Below are 20,061 nucleotides of genomic sequence, written 5' to 3'. Positions count from 1 at the left end.
AACCGCACTAAAGTGAAGTCCTAAATTAAGGTTCTAGCTTTCTCAGCAGCGGCTTTATGAAGTAGGATTTTTACTTAAATTTTTATTTATGAAACTTAACTTTCATTGAAACAGGTAAAGAAATCTATGAACATTTAATTAAATGTAGTAAAATAATTATGATTCATTCTACCTGTGTAGTTCGTAATATTTTACACGAGCACACTAACTTACCGAAAGATAATTTATAATTTACGTTTCGTGAATATATACTTTTTTAATGTAAAATAAAAAATAAAAAAAATATTTTGATGACTGCAATTCTGGTATCTTCGCTTAGCTTAATCTCACTTGCGACAAAATCCTAATTAAAACTATCTAACTAATCCTAAAAAAAAAAACTATTTTGTGGTTCTAACGGCATTATCTATGAACATCTTCTACTATCCACTCCCTGCATCCATACCCCCTCAAAGTATTCATTTTGAAATTCGAACATCAACTCACAATCAGTGTTCAACCGTTAATCAATTCGCGCTCTACAATCCTACAGTTTATCGTCTCTGCTGTGATATCGATCATCTGTAAAGCTCTATTAGAACAAACAACTCCGAAACAACACGATTACGAAATCTCAGCACGTGGTAAACGAAAATAATTATAAATAATAATAATAATGATGTTTATCAATAACTAAAATGTCACAAATATACTTTGCCCATTATATTACTTATTTCCCTTTGTCAACTAGTTGTTCCTTGCATTTCCATACGTCGAAATTAGGATGCAATATTATTTAAAAAAAACCGACTGATCGTCTGAAAATTAGCGATAAAAAAACACTACAGTCTTTTCAGATTTATTCCGATTATATTAATTAGTACAAATTATATGTATTTAAAAAACGGATATTTTTTTGTTATTAAAAATATATTTAAAAACGCTGTCATTCAATTGACTTAATAATTGAATAAGCGTCAATAGCACAATGGTTTCCGGGGCGTCTATATGTCATGTTCTATCCTGGGTAATTGAGCTAATGTTACCAATCCTAGCACAAGATGTAGGCTTAATTTGACGTTTTAATAAAATGGACTATTGCTATTGTACTTTAAAATATATTTTTATTCCCATTGTATTAAAGCTACTTGGATTGCGAACAGTAGTTTGATGAATTACTCTTTTGTCTGTTGACACTGACTGTGCAATTTGAATAGAGGTTTTTTTAGAATTTCGTTCAATGTCCGGCCGCTGAGAGAATGCCTTCCTGACAAGTCTGTTATCGGTACGATGTTACATTGTAATGTTTAAAAATATTATCGTCGTTCATTCACTAGTAACGAATACCATTAAAAAGGATATCATCGTGACAATATAGAACTTTTCGAGAAAATTAATTTTAAATTAATTAGAATACTTTTGCACACTTTACTTTGTACCTTTTTTAGGTTATTTTTTGTCGTTGTCAAATTTTTTCACTTTTATAATGTAATGCTGGGGAAGCATTTTCTTTTCTTTCTTTCTAATTGAATCTCAAAAGCCTCTAAAGGGTATCAATCTTTATACTGAATTGCTTACTTTGAAAATTAAAGTGCGCATTATGGTGTAGATAGGTCTTCGTACTATCGATATATCTATATTATTAGTATTTTGAACTACGAACATAATGAGTATGTTTTGTAGCAATAAAAAATAAAAGCAAGATCCTGTAAATTTCGCTGCATAAACGCCTCCCGCCTTAGGAAAAGACTTTCCCTTTCAACAATGCAACACTGCTTTTATCCATTATGGTGGATCTCCGGTCACGTGATGAGTTATAGACACAAATCAATCACATGATTGCAATAGTTTTAATCCGCCATACCGAGTTCACATGGTAACCCATTCAACTCATCTAGAATAAAGTTTAATATTTTAACAAAAGCATTATAATTTGGCCAAAGGATATAATACAAAATGAATATGCTAATTGCAGTACATAATAGTTTTAATGAAGCTCAAGTAATTTGTGACATTAATTTCGTATTACAAATCAATTTACATTCACGTTGCATACAAACAGAACAATGACAATGGTTTCATTCGCTATGCGGTTGACGTCTCTCCATCACAAAATTTAAAATCAATTCGCGTACGGTATATAATATTTTTAAATTGACTAATAGGATTAGCAGTTAGAAATATGAGATAATACAAACATTAATAATAACTAACATTTTTATAAGTTAGTTAGTATTTATAAGTTTGACGAAGCGTAATATTTAAATTAGCCTTTTCGCAATCTAGAGACTTTTCGGAACAGCACCGTTAAAAATATATACGTCAAGTGTGAAATGAAACTAAGAGACAATAATATAAGCCACAATACAAAAAATAACTGAAATAATCAAATTATATGTAAGCAAATTAAACTTTAAAAAAATTCATTCAATCACCCATCATTACTGTATTCATTAACTGTACATTATTTATAAATATGTACTGTTCCAATGGAAGGAAGGGCCACTTAAACAAATCTTAGATGTAGTATATATTCCATGAGGCAAGGACGCTACTTTCCTCACAGACACTCTCACAAAAAAATATAAAGAGAATAAATAAGATGCCGGAGCCTGCATATCCTAGACCATACAAGAAGAATCCAATCCCCATAAGAGTTGGTAGCCCGCAAAGGCAAGGCTCAAACTCTTCCGATTCTTTAGTGGGTAGTCCGGTGTGCCGTGGCACACTCGGTGTCATTGCCGGTGAGTCCCAAACAACCCTCATTTCCATGTGGTAAACGCATGACGAATTTTTCCAGAAAAATATAATAAAATGTGGTTAGACCATTATTCTCTAATTATATACATACTTAAATGATTATATCCTGTTTAATTTTATATATATTAAAGTAAAACTATAATTCAAAAATAAATATCAAATATGAATATTATTTTGTTTATTTGTCCTAACTGCTCCTGCTATTGGAATCGACCATAGATACAAACTAAGAGATATCCATTTAAACTAGGATAGATAGGTCTAGATTCGACTAATGGGTAGTAACATAGTGTGTTAAGCGTGCGTGTCACTAATTACTCTGAAGTTTCCTATTCAGATAATCAATTCGTCTATATCCAAGAGCTATACAGACTTGATTTAAGCTCTAGTTTCGACAAATCGACAATTAAGGAAATTCATTTACATATTTGATACCATTAAGCTGAGAAAAATTCACAGAGCCCTTGACTGCAACTGTTGCATATACTTTAATTTGTTGATTTAAAATAGTTCGTTAAAACTATTACAGAAATAGGAAACAAATTCACGAAGTTGAGTGATGGAAATTAATTTAAATGAATATTTCGAACCCAAAGCAAATCGCTTGTTCGGATGGATTCCATTTGTATCTTTGTATTAAGAAAAAAAGTTCAAATACACATTATGAATTTGCTGAGAAAAATTACCTACACTTTATATTACAAATAAACTTACTATTTACATACACGGACAATAATCATCATTTAAAAAACAATTCTAAAACGAACGTAATAGTCCAAAAAATATCCATGATAACACAAGCTTATTGTTATAGCTTAAATATACAATAAATTATATTTATAGTAATTAATCATACGAGGTATTATGTAGAGGTTAATGGGGTAGACCAACTTTAACAAAGTGTGATCCTGGAACATTTTTAACCCAACCCGGGGGTGGTTTGGGTACTGGCACCCATTCCTTGACCTCAGCAGGTCCCCACATCCTTTTCCAAACGGCAACGTAAACTTTTTTCTCTTGCCACGTTTTAACCCAACGTGGTCTCCAAATAAACTTCTTCTTCCAAAATCCTTGAAAAACAGGCGATTCGTAGTGATGGTGTGACGATCTCTCTCTGAAATATTTTCATAAAAATCAAAATAATGTAGAAGACGCAATTTAAACCATAAATGTGATTTTAGAATTATAAATTATTAAAAAAAAGCACGTTTTGCATCAATTTATTAAATACTGCGTTCATTATAATATAAATGACTTGCGAAGTTAATCCCACTGATAAACATTGCTTCTTGCAATCTCAATATTAAATTGCTTGCAATTTCAATATTTAATAATAAAGATTAGTTTAAAAATAGTGTAAGCCGATTTTTATCCCAGTGGTTATGAAACGATAGCTGCAAATAAAAAAATCGGTTATGGCAACATTTTGACAAGCACCAAAAATAGGATTCTTGATTGTTATTTATTAAAATTTTATAATTGAATAAATAATTAATTTTAGAGTGTATAAAAAAGTTACGAGCAGGTTACAGAGAACTAATGTTGACATGAGTTCCAGCAGCTTACAATGAAATGAAAAATGAAATCCAACCCTGATGAAGCAAACCTTTCATAGGCTTTGAAATACCTAAAATATTTTGAAAAAATGCAAAGTTTCGCGAATAACCCACTAGTATTAATTTATAAGCTCAGTATTTTCTTCACAACTGTCATATAACTAAAACTCGAAATTTACCGCAATAACTTATTGATAAATATCATATTGACTACTAATTTTAATATTTGGAAGATGTACATTAAATAAGGTATGATCTTTAATCGGTTTTCAGAATTTCACGATTCAAATATGAATAGAATAGCACTACTGGAATCTATCCTGTTAGGATCATTCTGTCCCAAAGCAATTACAAGTAACACCATTGTGTAACACAGACAAATAGGGTTTACGTTTATAGACTGAACTTACGATGTAATTCCGTCACTAAGGAATAGATGATGTAAAACGTCTCAATTTATTAATCATGGCAATAATTTGCAATAAATAATTCACAATTATTCTCATAATGTTTCCTGGTTGGCGATTTTTTTACAGTAACAAAAAAAAACTGGCAACATAATTTTTTATTCATTAAAATTTATCGAAAATATTTTTAATTTAACGATTGTGATACTAAGTCTCATTTATATAGATATATATATATATATATATATATATACCGGGGCGGTATATATATATATATATATACCGCCCCGACCCGCCCCGGCTTTGCACGGGTGCAGTACTGATACAAATTATACTACAGAATTTGTTTATTTACGACATCACACAAAACAGAAACTTCTAAAAATATCAGTGTTTCTTTACTACAATGTGGTGAACATTTATATACAAAAACCTTCCTCTCGTATCACGCTTATCTATCAAAAAAACCGCATCAAAATCCATTGCGAAATTTTATAGATCTAAGCGTACATAGTGACAGGCAGCGGTATGCTACTTTGTTTTATGCTATGTAACGATAAATATTACGTCGTATAACAAATGATCTACAAAATATGACAAATATACATATGAAGTGCTTTTATTGAGATTTATTGACTGAAAAGTGATCGAATAGAAATATTCTAAGACGAAAGTATTCGACTTCGGAGAAAAGCGAGGCATGAAGGCTATTTGCCTGACGATTGGACAAATACTAGTGCATCCTGACCTGTCCTCAGAACCGTATTGCTGCTACAGCTATTTTGATATTGAATTGCATGCATCATAATATTGAACATTTACGAATTTAAGAATATAAGATGGAAGAATAAATCAAACCTTCAAACAAAATATTATATAAATATTCAATGATCGTATAACTTCATGCAAAAAGTATTTTCATAAGTTTTTTTTTGTTAAAGAATTTTTTTGTACGAAATGATTATAATTTTGATATATTTCATTTTTTATTTTTTATTAACCTATATAGTACCTTTTTTTAATACAGTATTTTTTATATCCTTCCGTTTATATCAATAACCTTTTTTGAAAAAAATATGTATGTAAAAGTTCAATAATCATCCCACTTGTCTTAATTTCAGAGGAAACCTACACAATAATCTACTAATAAACACCCGTCTGTATGAACAAAAGGAAAGGGTTCGCAAACACGACATTTATTCCCTTTCAGAGTCAAACAATAGGGTAAAGATTGCTACTCACTGCGGACTGGCAGGCGACTCAGTTGACTTCGGGACGCTGTCTTCGCATCTCATAATACACATCTGAGCCAGGAGAAGTGATCCTAATAATACCTGTAAAAAAATATGACATTTCAAAATAATAATAATATAAGCCATATATTTCTTGCTTTTTCATATAAAATATTACAAGTTTAAATGCATTTTGTCTTTATCTATATAAGAAAATGTATAATGTATGTACTTGATTAGTAGTTCTAATTGTTGTAAGTACTTAAAAGTTAAGTTTTTTAATTTTGAATCTAGCTTTTACGAAAAGAAAACATGTTCCATGGCCCAAACTGGACTGGCTTAGCCAACCAAGCCGTTTGCGCCGGCTGTCCGTTTGAGATCAACTTCCCATCTAGTTAGTGATCTACTTCGGCTTTTCTTGCCCGTTGGGTCCTTCCACGATGTCACTCTCGCGGTCAAATTTCAAAATATTGTCCCTAATTTTTAATTTACAAAGAAACGTGCCTTAAATAACAATAAGCGACCGAATTTCCGAGTAAATATATGCCCGTGGTTAGAACGCGTGCATCTTAACCGTCGATAGAGCAGTGGTGCTTAATTAGTGTTATAATTCTTGTGCTCGGCGGTGAAGGAAAACACCGTGAGGAAACCTGCACGTGTCTAATTTCAACGAAATTCAGTCACATGCATATTCCACCAAACCGCATTGGAACTGCTTAGTGGAATATGTTCCAAAACTTCTCCTCAAAGGGAGAAGAGGCATTAGCCCAGCAGTGGGGAATTTACAGGCTGTTATTGTTGTTGTTGACTGAATTTTGGTCACAATGACTAGCCACGTGCAAATTATATTATTATAGTGCAGAAATATATTCTCAATCACAGATTCAATCCAATCCAATTGATCAGTATTCCGACACGACCAAGATATCGGTTGATCAATAACATTCAAATTACAAATATAATATGTAAATATTTACGAAAGATTTTTACACCACGGAACGAATTTACTTTTGCATGTGCAGAGGTAAAATGCTTATTTACAATTCACTGTACTACAAAGGCTAGGTTTATTAAAATAACATTACGGTACACTTTCGCAAATGAACAAACCGCTGAAGTGAAATTCGCATCCACCTTTAACTAGTTTATGAACATAAAATTCAAAGGAACTAACCAGTGATCGTGCACTCATTTTAAATTAGTTTTGAGCAAAAATGAACTTTAAAATTCAATCAAATTATTTAGCTATTACTACACCAATCCTCAAGTTATCACTGATGATATATTGGACCATTAATGCCTTTTATAGGTATATTTGATTTGGCATTCGGCCAGGGGTGTTCAATTTTATTTCCTATGCTTAGTATTCACGTGGAGTTTTGAGAGTTTGCACTGAAAGTAATAAGCGAACAATACGGTATTCCAAGTTTGTGATACGGCTCTCAATACTGTGCAATTCTGCAGTGTAATTTATACTTTCAGAGTAATAAACGTTACTGTGAATTTTGTTGATTCAAAACCACTTTTTTTATTGTTTTCAAACGAAGGTGTTCCTTAATTATGCAACTGTATCCTATGCATTATCGTTTATAATTTTTATATTTGTTTAAAAACATTATGGTTAAATATTTAATGTAGCATTGAAACCAGAAAAGTGATTAGAGGTTCTAAATTATTGCCATAGAATTTAAAAACCATTAAATAACTCTTAAAAAAAATTTGAAAAAGCGAAAACAAGATTTTGCCGTCCACTTCAATAATATGCGAAAAAAATCGAATACCATTTTCCCCCTTCGGCGTTGGTCTCGTTACTTTTCACCTGCATTCGCATCAGATGCAGCTCCCAGTTGAATCTGCCCGCAATCACAAACAAACAGAGCTCGGGAACAAATTGAAAAGATTGTTCGCTTCTGATCGAATTCATTTCCAACGTCATTCTTCCTTAAATCCTATTATAACAATTTCCTTTTAGTTAGAATGAAAAACTTAAATGGACTTCATCCAGCTAGTCCGTCTAAGGACTAACAAGTTTTACACGAATACTAAAATAATTAACACGAATAGTATAATTACTAAAATAATCTATATATAAACATTATTTATTATTCTATTACGTTAGTTTTAAATTAATACTAAATCTAGTACACTACAAAAAACATCAAGACCGAACTTTTGTTAGTATTCGTATAATAAAAGTTACCAATGCGACCTATCATTTGACAGTCAATGGAAATAAATTTAGATTCATTACGAGCATCGCAAACCAATGCTATCCATAATAAAATATAATGTTCCGAGTTGAATACTGCATTAATTCGAACAATCTAATATGTGCTTTCACACAAAAGCAATAACAACTATTATTGGATGTTAATATTTTAAATATGTAGTGTAATTTTCACACATTGTTGTCAGGATATGGTACGTCTGTCATACGTAACGATTATGCTATAAGGAACACACGTGCACTTTATGTAATAAGGAAAGTGAATCTGCCTAGCATTAAATTATATTGCTAGTCCTACATTTTACACGTGATCTCATTTAAAAAGTACAGCCTCGTCCTGCAGAAAAGAACTTCATCCTGTAAATTTTATTGATCTAAATAAATAATTATATCAACTTGTAGCTTTTCAAATTCCCGACAAAAACTCGAAAGCGTGATTTATATAAGTAAGAACGCAATCGATTATTCTACAATTTATCAGATTAATTTAATACCTTCTAAAAGAACAATCATTTATTTTGTTTAATATAATCTCTAAAATAGCTTTTAAAGACATGTTTTATTTGAATAAAAATAAGCGTTAACTTTAATACGATTTACTTGTTAAAAATGATTAAAATTAAAAACAGTATATTTTAGGCGTCTGTTGAACTTCACCTTGATTTGTGTAGTACTGCATGCTTTTAAAGACAAATTATATATGAACAGAACACAACAAATACACTGTGATGTTGTGAAAAATAAAAATAAGTCGAAGCTTTATTATTATTAATTAATTAAAATAAATATTACATTAAAGGAATATTAAAATATGTTACACAATCTGTGTATGTATGTTCAAGGGGACATCATAACTTACATATGCATATACATAACTTATATATGCGTAAAAGCATTTTGAATTGTAACGGACATAGTTTCCCCGGAATATTTAATGGCATTAATAGTTTAAAACTAGTCGACTGCAGAATAGTGCATACACATAATTTACGTAACACAGATTTTGACATCTACCAACCACCATGTTGAATTTCTAATGACGATTTTATATGGACACTAGCAAACCCGGCGAACTCCGTTTCGCCACCAGATGGCTTAGTTTTTTATAACATTTCGTTTGGGGATTAAAAGATGAAGAAAATTTTTTATTTGTTTGAAAAGGAAAAAAAATATTTTATTTCTCAATAGTATAATTCGTAAATAGTAGAATTCATTTCGATTATAAAAATTAAAGTTTATTTTAGTAGAACTTCTCTAAGTAAACGAAGTAAATATTGAATCGAAGTGTTATACGTGTCCGCAAATTATCCGTTTCATTGAAGCGCTCTTTGGTAGACCACATTTTTTGTTTTTTGGTCTGTCGTTAACAAAAACAAAGCAGATGGTTTCCCAACTCGTGAACACGCAACGTATAGCTGCCCATGTGAAAAACAATGATTTTCTAAATTTATCCCGCAAACACTAAGCGATTGGCCTTGCGACTTATTAATTGTCATTGCGAACGCAAGGCGAACTGGAAATTGCAATCGTTTGAAGTCAAACGGAAGATCATTTGGAATCATTGGTATTCGCGGAATACATACATTCTCGCCTGCGTACTTTCCGTTAATAATGGTTGCCTCAATCAAATTCGGCATAAGTCTTTTCACCGCAAGTCGAGTACCGTTGCAAAGCCGCGGTGGATTCAAATTACGCAATATCATAATAACTGAACCAACTTTGAGTTGCAAGTTATGTGGTGGAAATCCTGGTAACTCCAGGGAGTTCAAAAACTCTGTCGGATAATTTACTACATCATCGGGATTTGTTATGGAATCAACGGATTTATATGTCACCAAATCGCCATCGATTTTTGATTGAATGGTGAAATTCAGTGCGTGTACATCATTATTCTTTGCGGCGAGAATTGCTCGTTGACTTAACCAACTATAATTCTGATAATTGTCATTAATGTTTGGGAAAACATTTTCAATAAGAGCTAATGGAGAGTCTACAAATCGGCAAAAGTCGTTGGTAAGAGTAATTAATCCAGTTGTCGCATCAACAGGAACTTTTCCATTTCCAATAGCTAACAATTGTTTCGAAAATTGTGTAGCACTTTGATCATTTTGAAGTTGAACTCTCATATTAGTGGTTAGCGATAATGTTTTTACATTATTCCACAAAGGTGATGCCTTCAGGCAAGCATTCAATTCATCTGCAGGCGTTCCACGGGGAATTACTGGTAACGTTTGCCTGAAATCGCCTGCCAACAATATCATCAAGCCGCCAAAGATGTTGTTATTTCGCCGAAGATCCTTCAATGTAAAGTTAAGTGCTTCAAGTGATTTCTTATGTGCCATTGTGCACTCATCCCAAACAATGAGCTTGCATTGCATCAACAATTTTCCCATTGCACTGGATCGGGAAATATTGCATGTTGGAGTATCAATTGTGTTTAAATTGAGTGGCAACTTAAGCGCAGAATGTGCAGTACGACCGCCATCAAGAAGAGTCGCCGCAATTCCAGATGATGCTAACGCCAAAGCTATGTCACATCTTGATCGAATATTAGCCAAAATTAATGAAATGACAAATGTTTTCCCTGTTCCTCCAGGTGCGTCCAGGAAGAATATACTACCAGTATTACTGTCCACCGCTTGCATTAATGTTTCGTATACTTGTTTTTGCTGTTCATTCAGCAATGGCACATTATTTCGAACGAATTCCTGCAATGTATCAACATTGTATTGCAGCTCTCGATTTAATTCTTGGTTGAATACATCGTGCATCGATCGATTTGGCGCAACCATTCCTACTTCAATCAGTAGCTTGTTTGCAATAGTCAAGCATTGATCCTCAATCAGAATCAATCCTTCATTGTAGACTTCATCAGTTACTTGCATGTCGAGATTATTCGTTCTAATGCGCAAGCGATTTAAGATATCTTCACACATATCGTCTTTATATTTGTTCCATAACTGCATTGGTTGTGAAGGGAAACATGTGGTGACGATAATTGCGAACAGCGTTCGTATTTGGTACGCATTTGATGAAACAACTGAATCAGCAAGTGTTAAATCCCAATGAGAATCGTTCTCCAGCAAACCCAATAGTTGACATGCTTCTCGATATGTTTCGCAATGGTGGCCATTCACAGTTTTCAAATGTGCAAATGATTTTGGCCCACGTACATTTACCAACAGTAGTCGCAAATAAAAACATTCATCATTTCTAGGATGAACAGTATACATGCGACCTAGCGCATCCGTGGAAAACACCTGTGGCCAATCTGGAACTGGGTCTCCTTGTTTGCGACGTTGAAATGTCTTTGTTGATTGATTCCAAGTGTAATACTTGGGCATTTCAACGTACATCAGCGTCGCTGCGAATGGATCTGCTTCACACATTGCAAAGAAGCTAGTCAATGTTGTCGATGGTGGTCTCTCAGCTCGTTGTGCCGCATTAGCCTCAGTGAAGTGAACTCTTTGTCCATTTTCCAAATGCACTGCTAAATGTACAACTGTGGGATATCTTTCATGAATTTGGAATGAAAATAATCGCCACAGTGCTTCATTAGTACTGACGTATCTGCCCATTTGAAAGGTGCTGATTTCGTCATCCGCATTTTCCGACTCAATACCAAACACAGCCATGTCGCTGCCTTTTGTGACGTACTTGCACAAATATTTAACAGATTTGGCCGAATGACAACTCTCAACGTTTACATGTGTTTTGAAAATTCGTGATAACAGCGGGCAATATGGTACAATGAATTCATTCCCGATCTCAGTCTCTTGATTTTGAACTTTAACTTTGATAGTTCGACCGTTATCTTCTTTTGCACGTCGACGATAAACTGGATATCCATCGTTCCCTGTGACTGTTTCAGCAACTAACAGGCGCGGATATCGTTTCATGCATTTTCCGTCAGCCATGCAAGGCGATAATGGATTTATTGCACCGCACGGTCCATGAACCATCTGTGTCGTCACAATGTCGTGCAGATGGGGATCAGTGACTGGATCAGGAATTTCAGCGGATATGATGTCATCCAATTCATTTGCATGTAATTTGTTCAGTAGCCAAATTAGGATATGAGCATGCGGTAGTCCACGCTTCTGCCATTCCACCGAGTACAAATAACAACGTGTGTCACCAAAAACTCGATACTTCGTAAGCACATCCATCATAACCTTGAGTTTTTGCTGAAACACTCTGGCGATTATATCATGACGATCTAGCGGTTTTTGGTCCGGGTCCAACTCACGTTGAATTTCCGTCCACTTCGGATTGCATGTGAACGTAATAAATAAATCCGGAGTTCCATAATTTCGCACGTACGTCATAGCATCTTGAGCGTATTCGTGCATGTGGCGTGGGCTTCCGATATAAGATGATGGGAGAATCGTCAGGCGTCCAATATTCTGAACATTACCATCTGAATGAATAGCATCACGCAAGTGTATATAATCCTCAGATCGAAGCTTTTCCTGATTGAATCGCATGAATGCTAAACGTTCAGTCTCGACTTTGACATACATGTCGACAGCGAATTGCTGGAATAGCCGACGGCACTTCAGAATAACATTCTCCTCATGTGTACGAATCATCATACGATACGCATAGTAATTCATTGCGCTTAGTTTTTTGTTCGTTGATGCGCCTGAAAATAGAAAATTAAATTGATTGTTAAACCAATAATAGTAATAATTAGTGTGTGAATATTGTACCTGTAATTGGATCGACCATCTTCAACGTGATGTCGTATCCGTCTTGCCCTTGCCAATAAATTATTGGATATTGTAATGCATCGTACAAACGGTGTGTCTCGTTTACACGGTGCATGATATTGCTTCTTCGCTGAACGATAATATCTCGTGATGTAGTTGGATCGCCAACAATAATTGCAGCAACATCATCAACGATGGGTGCATTGAATCTTCGCACATGTTCACCTGCTGGGGTACGATCCGCTCTTATGATAAATTTGTGCGTGTCCGATGGCATTCGTTCCAATGCTGTTTTAAACATATTAACCACAGCGTTATTAGCGTGAAAAAATGCTTGCAGCTGTTCAATAATTCGTCTCTTTAACTTTTGCGTTCCCTGTATATTGCACCGCACATTCAGCTGATCCACCATCGACGAAATGAAATATATTTGCAGAAATTGATGAGGTTCACCCGGTGTTGGTGCCATTGAACCGTGCAAATGATATATTTGTCCTTGTATCTGTGATGGCAACAATAAGTAAAATTAATTAATTATTCTTCTGATCGTGTGATGGTGCAGCGTGTGGTGTATATGTAGTTGTTATGTATTGCAATTGATTGCTTTGGTGTGAGTGATTGGTTGTGTGTGTTGTTGTATCTTTTACCTTGCAAGTCGGCATGAAGCCACCTTCTCGAATGATATTAGCTCCAAAGGAAGTCATGCGAAAGCAGTTATTGTATTCAAGGATGCGTTGAAGAAAATGGTTAGAATCGGGATCAGTTCCATCGAACAATGGTTTCAGTGGCTGTGGTGGTGTAAGCAATGGATCCAGTTTGACTTTTCCACTTGCGCAGCACAATCCAACCGTTTCTCTTTTGAACTTTAACGCATTGCAATATCGGCATACAGTCGTCATTGGTCCAATATCTAAATTTTCATCATCACTGTAGTTCGCAGTAGGATCATATTGGAATGCCAAGCGATTGTATGATGCCAATGATCTTCGTGTGCTCACGCGTTGTCTCAATCGGGCGTTTTCCCTTATTATATTTTGTCTTTCTTCGCTCAAATTCTGTGAATACACTTGTTGCTGGCTTGCATGTCTTGTGCGACGGCCGATGTTCGCACGTCGTACTCTCGGCATTTTGGATTATGGATAGACTTGTAACCTCAAATTAAGAAACGAATAACTTTAACCTCAGTGAACAATATATCAGTTTAAAGTCAGCGTTTGAAAGAACGTTCGCAAAATAAATGTCACATGAAAAGCTGTCAAACAATTTATCACGCACCGGCGACATCTACTTAAAATGAAACATACTTATTTTCGTGAGAATAATCACACACCACCTAAACTGTCGCCGATGTAGTACATGCTATGTATAAGAGATGGCGATAATAAAATGATTTTCCCTGTTTTCCTGCTTTTCTTTGAAATTTTTAATGATTTTTCTTTGCTATAAACCTCACGGAGGCTGAGACCTTTCCAACGAATGCAAAACCGTCGAAATCGGTTCGTGCGTTCTGGAGTTATAGCGTCAGGAAGGAAAACCCGACTTATTTTTATATAATAGATTGTGACACTTGCAACATTTCTATGAAACGTGATTAATAAAGTCATACTTAAATAAAATCTTCGCACGTGACATTGGCGAAATAGTCTGTGCATTTTTGGCACAAATAAAAGCCACAAAAAAAATAAAAACTGTTAGTAAATGTTAAAGGACCAAATTTATATTTATATTTAAAGATTGGCTGGTATTCTTACCAAAGCTGATACTTTTAACCGCGCGACTTAGCGCTGAAATTTAGCAGCTTTTATTCAGAACAAGTATCCTGATTACACTCGAAATTCCTATTCCTCGAGTATTTAGCGTTCAGTTTCAAAGCTAAATGCATTTGGTATTCGATAAAGATGGGAATTCGTTGATAGATATATTTTAGCGTAAATGTTTGGTCTTACCTTCTTTTCACTAGAAAAGAAGAATGCTCCGGACCACATGTCTTGGTCTTAATGTGTATTAAGTTTAAAGTAAAGAAAAATGATTAGAAGTTAAATAAACTTCTTTCATAAACACACATTAATAAGATAAACAATAAAAAAAATGAATTCAGACACGATGAATTAAACATAACAACAATTTTATTACCATAAAAGATTTTTCGTTCTATTCATTATTGAAGGTTGAAAATTTAGGATGAAGTAAAATTAATTCAAACTTTATTTCCACTGTTAATGCTTTTTGCAGAAATAATATTACCGCCCGTGAGGTGCCAAGCAGAGCTAGTCGATATGCCGTCATATTGCACTAGTGCTACGAAAACGCCGTAATAATCCCCGATATGCTAATGGGCTTCCATTTAGAAGCCTAATAGGATTAAAAATTCATTGTAATCGTTGTCAAATGAAATGTTGTTGACATTCTACTCGTCATGATAGGAAATATCCTAATTTTGGTTGAATACAACCGCTATCAATCCCTAATGTGTCTGCTAATGCAAAAAGCCTTTTACATTTGATTCAATTAAAAATTAGTGGAAACAAATGAGAGGAATGCGCTTACATGATTTCTACGTCAAGATATTTTTTGGGTTGTTTAAGTTACTATTATGTAATTACCAAAATAGCTCTTATACACATGTGGTAGGTATCAAATGGTACCAAAACAGTACCAAAAATTAAGAAATGATTTACAAAAATACTGGGAATCTTTTATCTTTTTTGTATTATGACCTCAAGTTTATAGAGAAATATTTAGCTAAATTTCAGCTTCGTAAAAATCAGTTTCCTTACATGAAATTTCGATGACACTTTAAAATATTCTGTACAGAAAATTCACAATATTCATTCGATAGGGCAGAGTGTGCGTAAGGGAAATTTCGAGTGTTGCCTTTCCGGCCTCTCACGCGTCTGTACATTATAGGCTTTTATTCACAAATGTTAACTCAAATTCAAAATCGATTCAAGGATGTAAAAACTGGAAGGTTAAGTGTCCGGGAAAACGATATATCGCTAAGGAAGTTACCAAACGAAAAATATGACTTGAGAGACGAAAAATGTTTATGTAAACTGAAATTTTTGTGACTTTGAGGTATAAAGTTCGGCTCTTTTAGCTTTATCAAATAAACAGTCAAATCACAAGTTGTGTTTGATTCAATCTAAAAATATTGGAACACTTTTAACACGCGTTTTCTTTTGTCAATAGGGACCTATTGGCTGTGAAAATCGGTTATTTTTAAACACACAGTAGTGGCCCATTTTTCAAGATATTTTTCAATAGGTAACCAACTAAGGATAAAAAATATTTTGATAACGCTAAAACAAGCCAATGTCATAAGTATACGTCTCTGATTACAAATTATAGAAAAATCATATACAACAAAGGATTCACGCAATTGTAATTTATAAAAATTAAAAAAAGCGTTTTTAAGATTTGATTTTGATAGATTCATTTAAGTTATTAATGTAAACCAATTATTATTAACAGAACTGAATACTGAGATAAAATAAAACTTTTCCAGTAGCCGCTATTTCATTTCCATCGTCATCAAATCCGCTAGATGCTATTATATCATCGATGTAGTTTATTCCAGTAACGGGAAGTACGGCAAATTGGGACAACTTTGACATTGATTTCACGCGACACAATTGCTCTAAATGTCAGTAAACTATAATATTCTTTATGGATTCCAGAAAAAATTACGCTTTAAGGGTGCGAAACGAGAAAAAAGCGTGTGTAAATCGCACCTGTGTGCGAATTTATCATTACAAATGGATACCGATCTACATGACTTGAAATCTTAAATATCGAGATGGTAATTTGTTTTTCCAGTTGTGTACATTGTTGTCCCACTTTAATTCAATTGATCACATTATCTCCCCTGAATAAAAAAAATATTGGAAAATAAAAATTACATTACTCATTGATAATTGAATAGATTATAGGAAAAAAAGTAGTCGTAAGTAGTAACAGCCTGTAAATCCCCACGGCTGGGCTAAAGGCCTCCTCTCCCTTTGAGGAGAAGGTTTGGAACATATTATAGGAAAAAAAAAGTTGCCATATCTTAAAACTACTACTATTTTAACGAATTATCTTAATTAATGAAACTGAGTAAGAATTAAGTATATTCCAAAAGTACTAAAAATAATTTAGTAAAAAAAGTTACTCAACTACTCTATACTCAATTAGTATTTCATTTAAGTTTCTGTTTTCGCGTTTCACGGTTGATTGGCGAGAATAGTTATTGGTTATGATTTATATTTATTTTTTTACGTTTCTATCACGTTGAAAGGTACAATATTGATTTCCATTATCATCACACCAGTATTCAATCTATTTTCAATATTTATAAAATCACAAGTATATCTTTAATAAAAAGCGAATGACGTACCTAATAAGGCGAAAATAATTGAAATTATTTATTAAATCGTAAAGCACTATGTGAAGCTTCGTACCAGGAGCCTTGTAATAAAGACCTTAAAAACAATACATGATCTAGTGAATCTGGTCTTTTACAAAATACAGAAAGCTATTCTCTAAATAATACTTTAAGATATTCTTATACTATACCTATATTAAATTATATAAAAATATGTCGCTTGCTATTTTGGTTGAAACTTCCTTTTTTTCGTCAACAGTTCCTAAACGGATTTTGTTAATAGAAAGCAATAAACAATGAATATTTGTAGAAATATAAATATTACGTAAATATTTTGCACAAAATGACGGAACTACGATGGTGTTTTGTCAGAAAACAAATTAATTGGAGGCTTAAATGGCTAATGCAAGCTAAACCTTAGGTTTTGATGTATCAAAACAAAGTACGAGTAACGTAATAGTGAGTCTTAAATCGTCCTTAAAAATGTGGCTTTGTAAGCCAGATTACAGATGTCTGCAATCTATAAAATTCATGTATACAAGTTACCGGTACCGTTTAGAATACGAAAACTGTACATACCAAACATAGATAATGTATTAAAAATCATGTATAGTATTGTCTATGAAATACTTAATCTAATTCCTAGAGATTATACTAACTGTAATGCTTTCTATAGAGTACCTGCTAGTCCACCAGTAACGTGTATAAAATAAATAAATTTAACCCAGTATTTGTCAATATGACTTTAGTAGTTAATACCTACTCTGACTATATCATCTGTCATTTTAAGAAACAGAGTGCGCAAAATGTTTGCTAAAGCTGTACATTCCATTGCACCAAAGGCCTCTAAGTTTCGACATTGATGGTAAACAATCCAACTAAACGCAATTTGCATGCCTGCCCGCATGACACCCTTCCAGCTCTCGGCATTTACACGAATTACGCTGCGTATTTGGTATCATACAAAGTACACAATCAAATTACTAAGCTGAAGTGGCAGTGGGCCGGCCATATTTGTCGTTGAACCAATAACCGTCGGGCAAAACGTGTTTTAGAGTGGAAACCGCATATCGGCAAACGTAGTGTAGGACTTCCTCAGATAAGGTGGAGTGATGATTTGCGAAAAATGGCTGGCAGGAGCTGGATACGAGTAGCCGAAGAGAGATCACAGTGACATCCAATTAGAGATGACTATGTCCAGCAGTGGACGAGTATGGGCTACTGATGACACAAACAAAGTATTAAAAATAATATTTCGTACAATAACTACACGTTTCAGATATTTTATACAGAATGCCGGTAATATATACAAGACGAATCATACTAAAAAATAGTCAAGAACTTGAGATTCTGTCCAACACACGTAATTCTTTACAACGATTAAATGTAAACATTAAGTGTTCGTGTTATTTTATATACAAAAGTCATCTCCAGTCGCGTGTAACGGGGAAAAAACGTGTGTGTTTGCTTACCCATCAACAAAATCTAAGGCATGACTGAATAAGCTTCCGAACTACTCTAGTACAATTACAGCATTCAGCGCCACCTATTAACACACAAAGGTCTAAGTTACCCATAAATTGAAATACGAAGATGAAATATCAAAATAAAATTAGAACAGATAATGATATCATGATAGAATGATAATCACTCTTACTTAATCATGAAAAAATAAAATTATGTCGGTCCTACGAAAAAGTAAAACACCTAAATATTTAATTACGATTATTGGGACAAGCATCCTATTTTATAAAAGGATTTATAAAAATAATTATAATCATAGAACACAATATATATGTATCTGCATCGAAAATAAAGTTAAATAAAATGTTTTATATGGATGCGTTTTAACACCCTTCATTCAAATTCAAAAATAACAAAATATTTTTGAACCTTATTTATTGCAGTTGTATAAAATATTTTAAACTCCATGATATAATTATAAAATCATCGGTTTATATTAATATGTATAATATAATACAACATTTATAACAATTTTATAGTAGCACCATCTATTTTTTCATCTAATAAACTATTTTCATTACCTAAATAATAGTCCGTTACGAAAAACATAGATGGCAGTATTTTTTATATTTCAATTGCATTATTATAACTCAACATAACTTAATAAATTAATATAAACTCATTGATATAACCAAACCTATAAAAAAAATAATACTAAAATTATACTACAATCGGACGAGGATATTTGGCATGTGGTAAAAATTGGAATTAATTATAATTATGTCAAGTCGACATCTTGTCAACTGTCATGCTATGATAACCGTTGCCACAGATAAGTAATACTATATTTATTATTTTAAATTCCTATCCAAAAAACTGACGCACAACATTTTATGAAATGTAGTAAGTAAGCATATAAAGCATATGCAGTGATGTGCGGGTACTTACGACATAACTTCTTAAATACGGCTGAAGTCATATGTAATTTATTACACCAGGTAGGTAGAAAATATAAAAATAAAACATTTGATAAGTTTAGTATAGTGTGATATTAGCTTAGTCTCATATTTTATGGTATGGCTTTCGTATATTATGTGACGTAGATTATCACAAAAATTAGTGTGGACGAAGATTTCAACACGGAATAAGTATAGTAATAGTATTTAATTTATACCTGGAGCAGTCAACTTAACTTGAACTCAACATAGCAATGCACTAGATATTTGGACGAGTAATAAAAATGACACACAGGTTTTTTTTTTAATAACACATGAGGAATACGACTACTAATATATAAATATTAGATAATTAATTGCCGCTTACACAGTGTACCGGTACAGAAAAAAATTTGTTCAATTGGT

At 33.3% G+C, this 20,061-nt stretch overlaps 2 protein-coding genes across 2 annotated transcripts; both read right to left on the bottom strand.

The window, feature by feature from the left end:
* Positions 1 to 2,853: 2,853 nt before the first annotated feature.
* On the bottom strand, positions 2,854 to 7,202 carry LOC124543200. Its single transcript, XM_047121314.1, has 3 exons — positions 7,109 to 7,202; positions 5,945 to 6,036; positions 2,854 to 3,853 (listed from the first exon to the last, which is right to left on the bottom strand). The coding sequence occupies exons 1-3, from the start codon at positions 7,124 to 7,126 to the stop codon at positions 3,613 to 3,615; spliced, it is 351 nt and encodes a 116-aa protein (XP_046977270.1). The 5' UTR covers positions 7,127 to 7,202; the 3' UTR covers positions 2,854 to 3,612.
* Positions 7,203 to 7,742: 540 nt separating this feature from the next.
* Positions 7,743 to 12,892, bottom strand: LOC124543389. The gene is made up of 3 exons (XM_047121603.1): positions 12,874 to 12,892; positions 9,745 to 12,806; positions 7,743 to 7,787 (listed from the first exon to the last, which is right to left on the bottom strand). The coding sequence occupies exons 1-3, from the start codon at positions 12,890 to 12,892 to the stop codon at positions 7,743 to 7,745; spliced, it is 3,126 nt and encodes a 1,041-aa protein (XP_046977559.1).
* Between the last annotated feature and the right edge of the window lie 7,169 nt (positions 12,893 to 20,061).

The sequence above is a fragment of the Vanessa cardui genome, chromosome Z (genome assembly GCF_905220365.1).
Source record: "Vanessa cardui chromosome Z, ilVanCard2.1, whole genome shotgun sequence".
Classification (NCBI taxonomy): Eukaryota; Metazoa; Arthropoda; class Insecta; order Lepidoptera; family Nymphalidae; genus Vanessa; species Vanessa cardui.
Note: the sequence above shows the minus strand (reverse complement) of the source record. Positions and strands in the feature narration are given on the sequence as shown.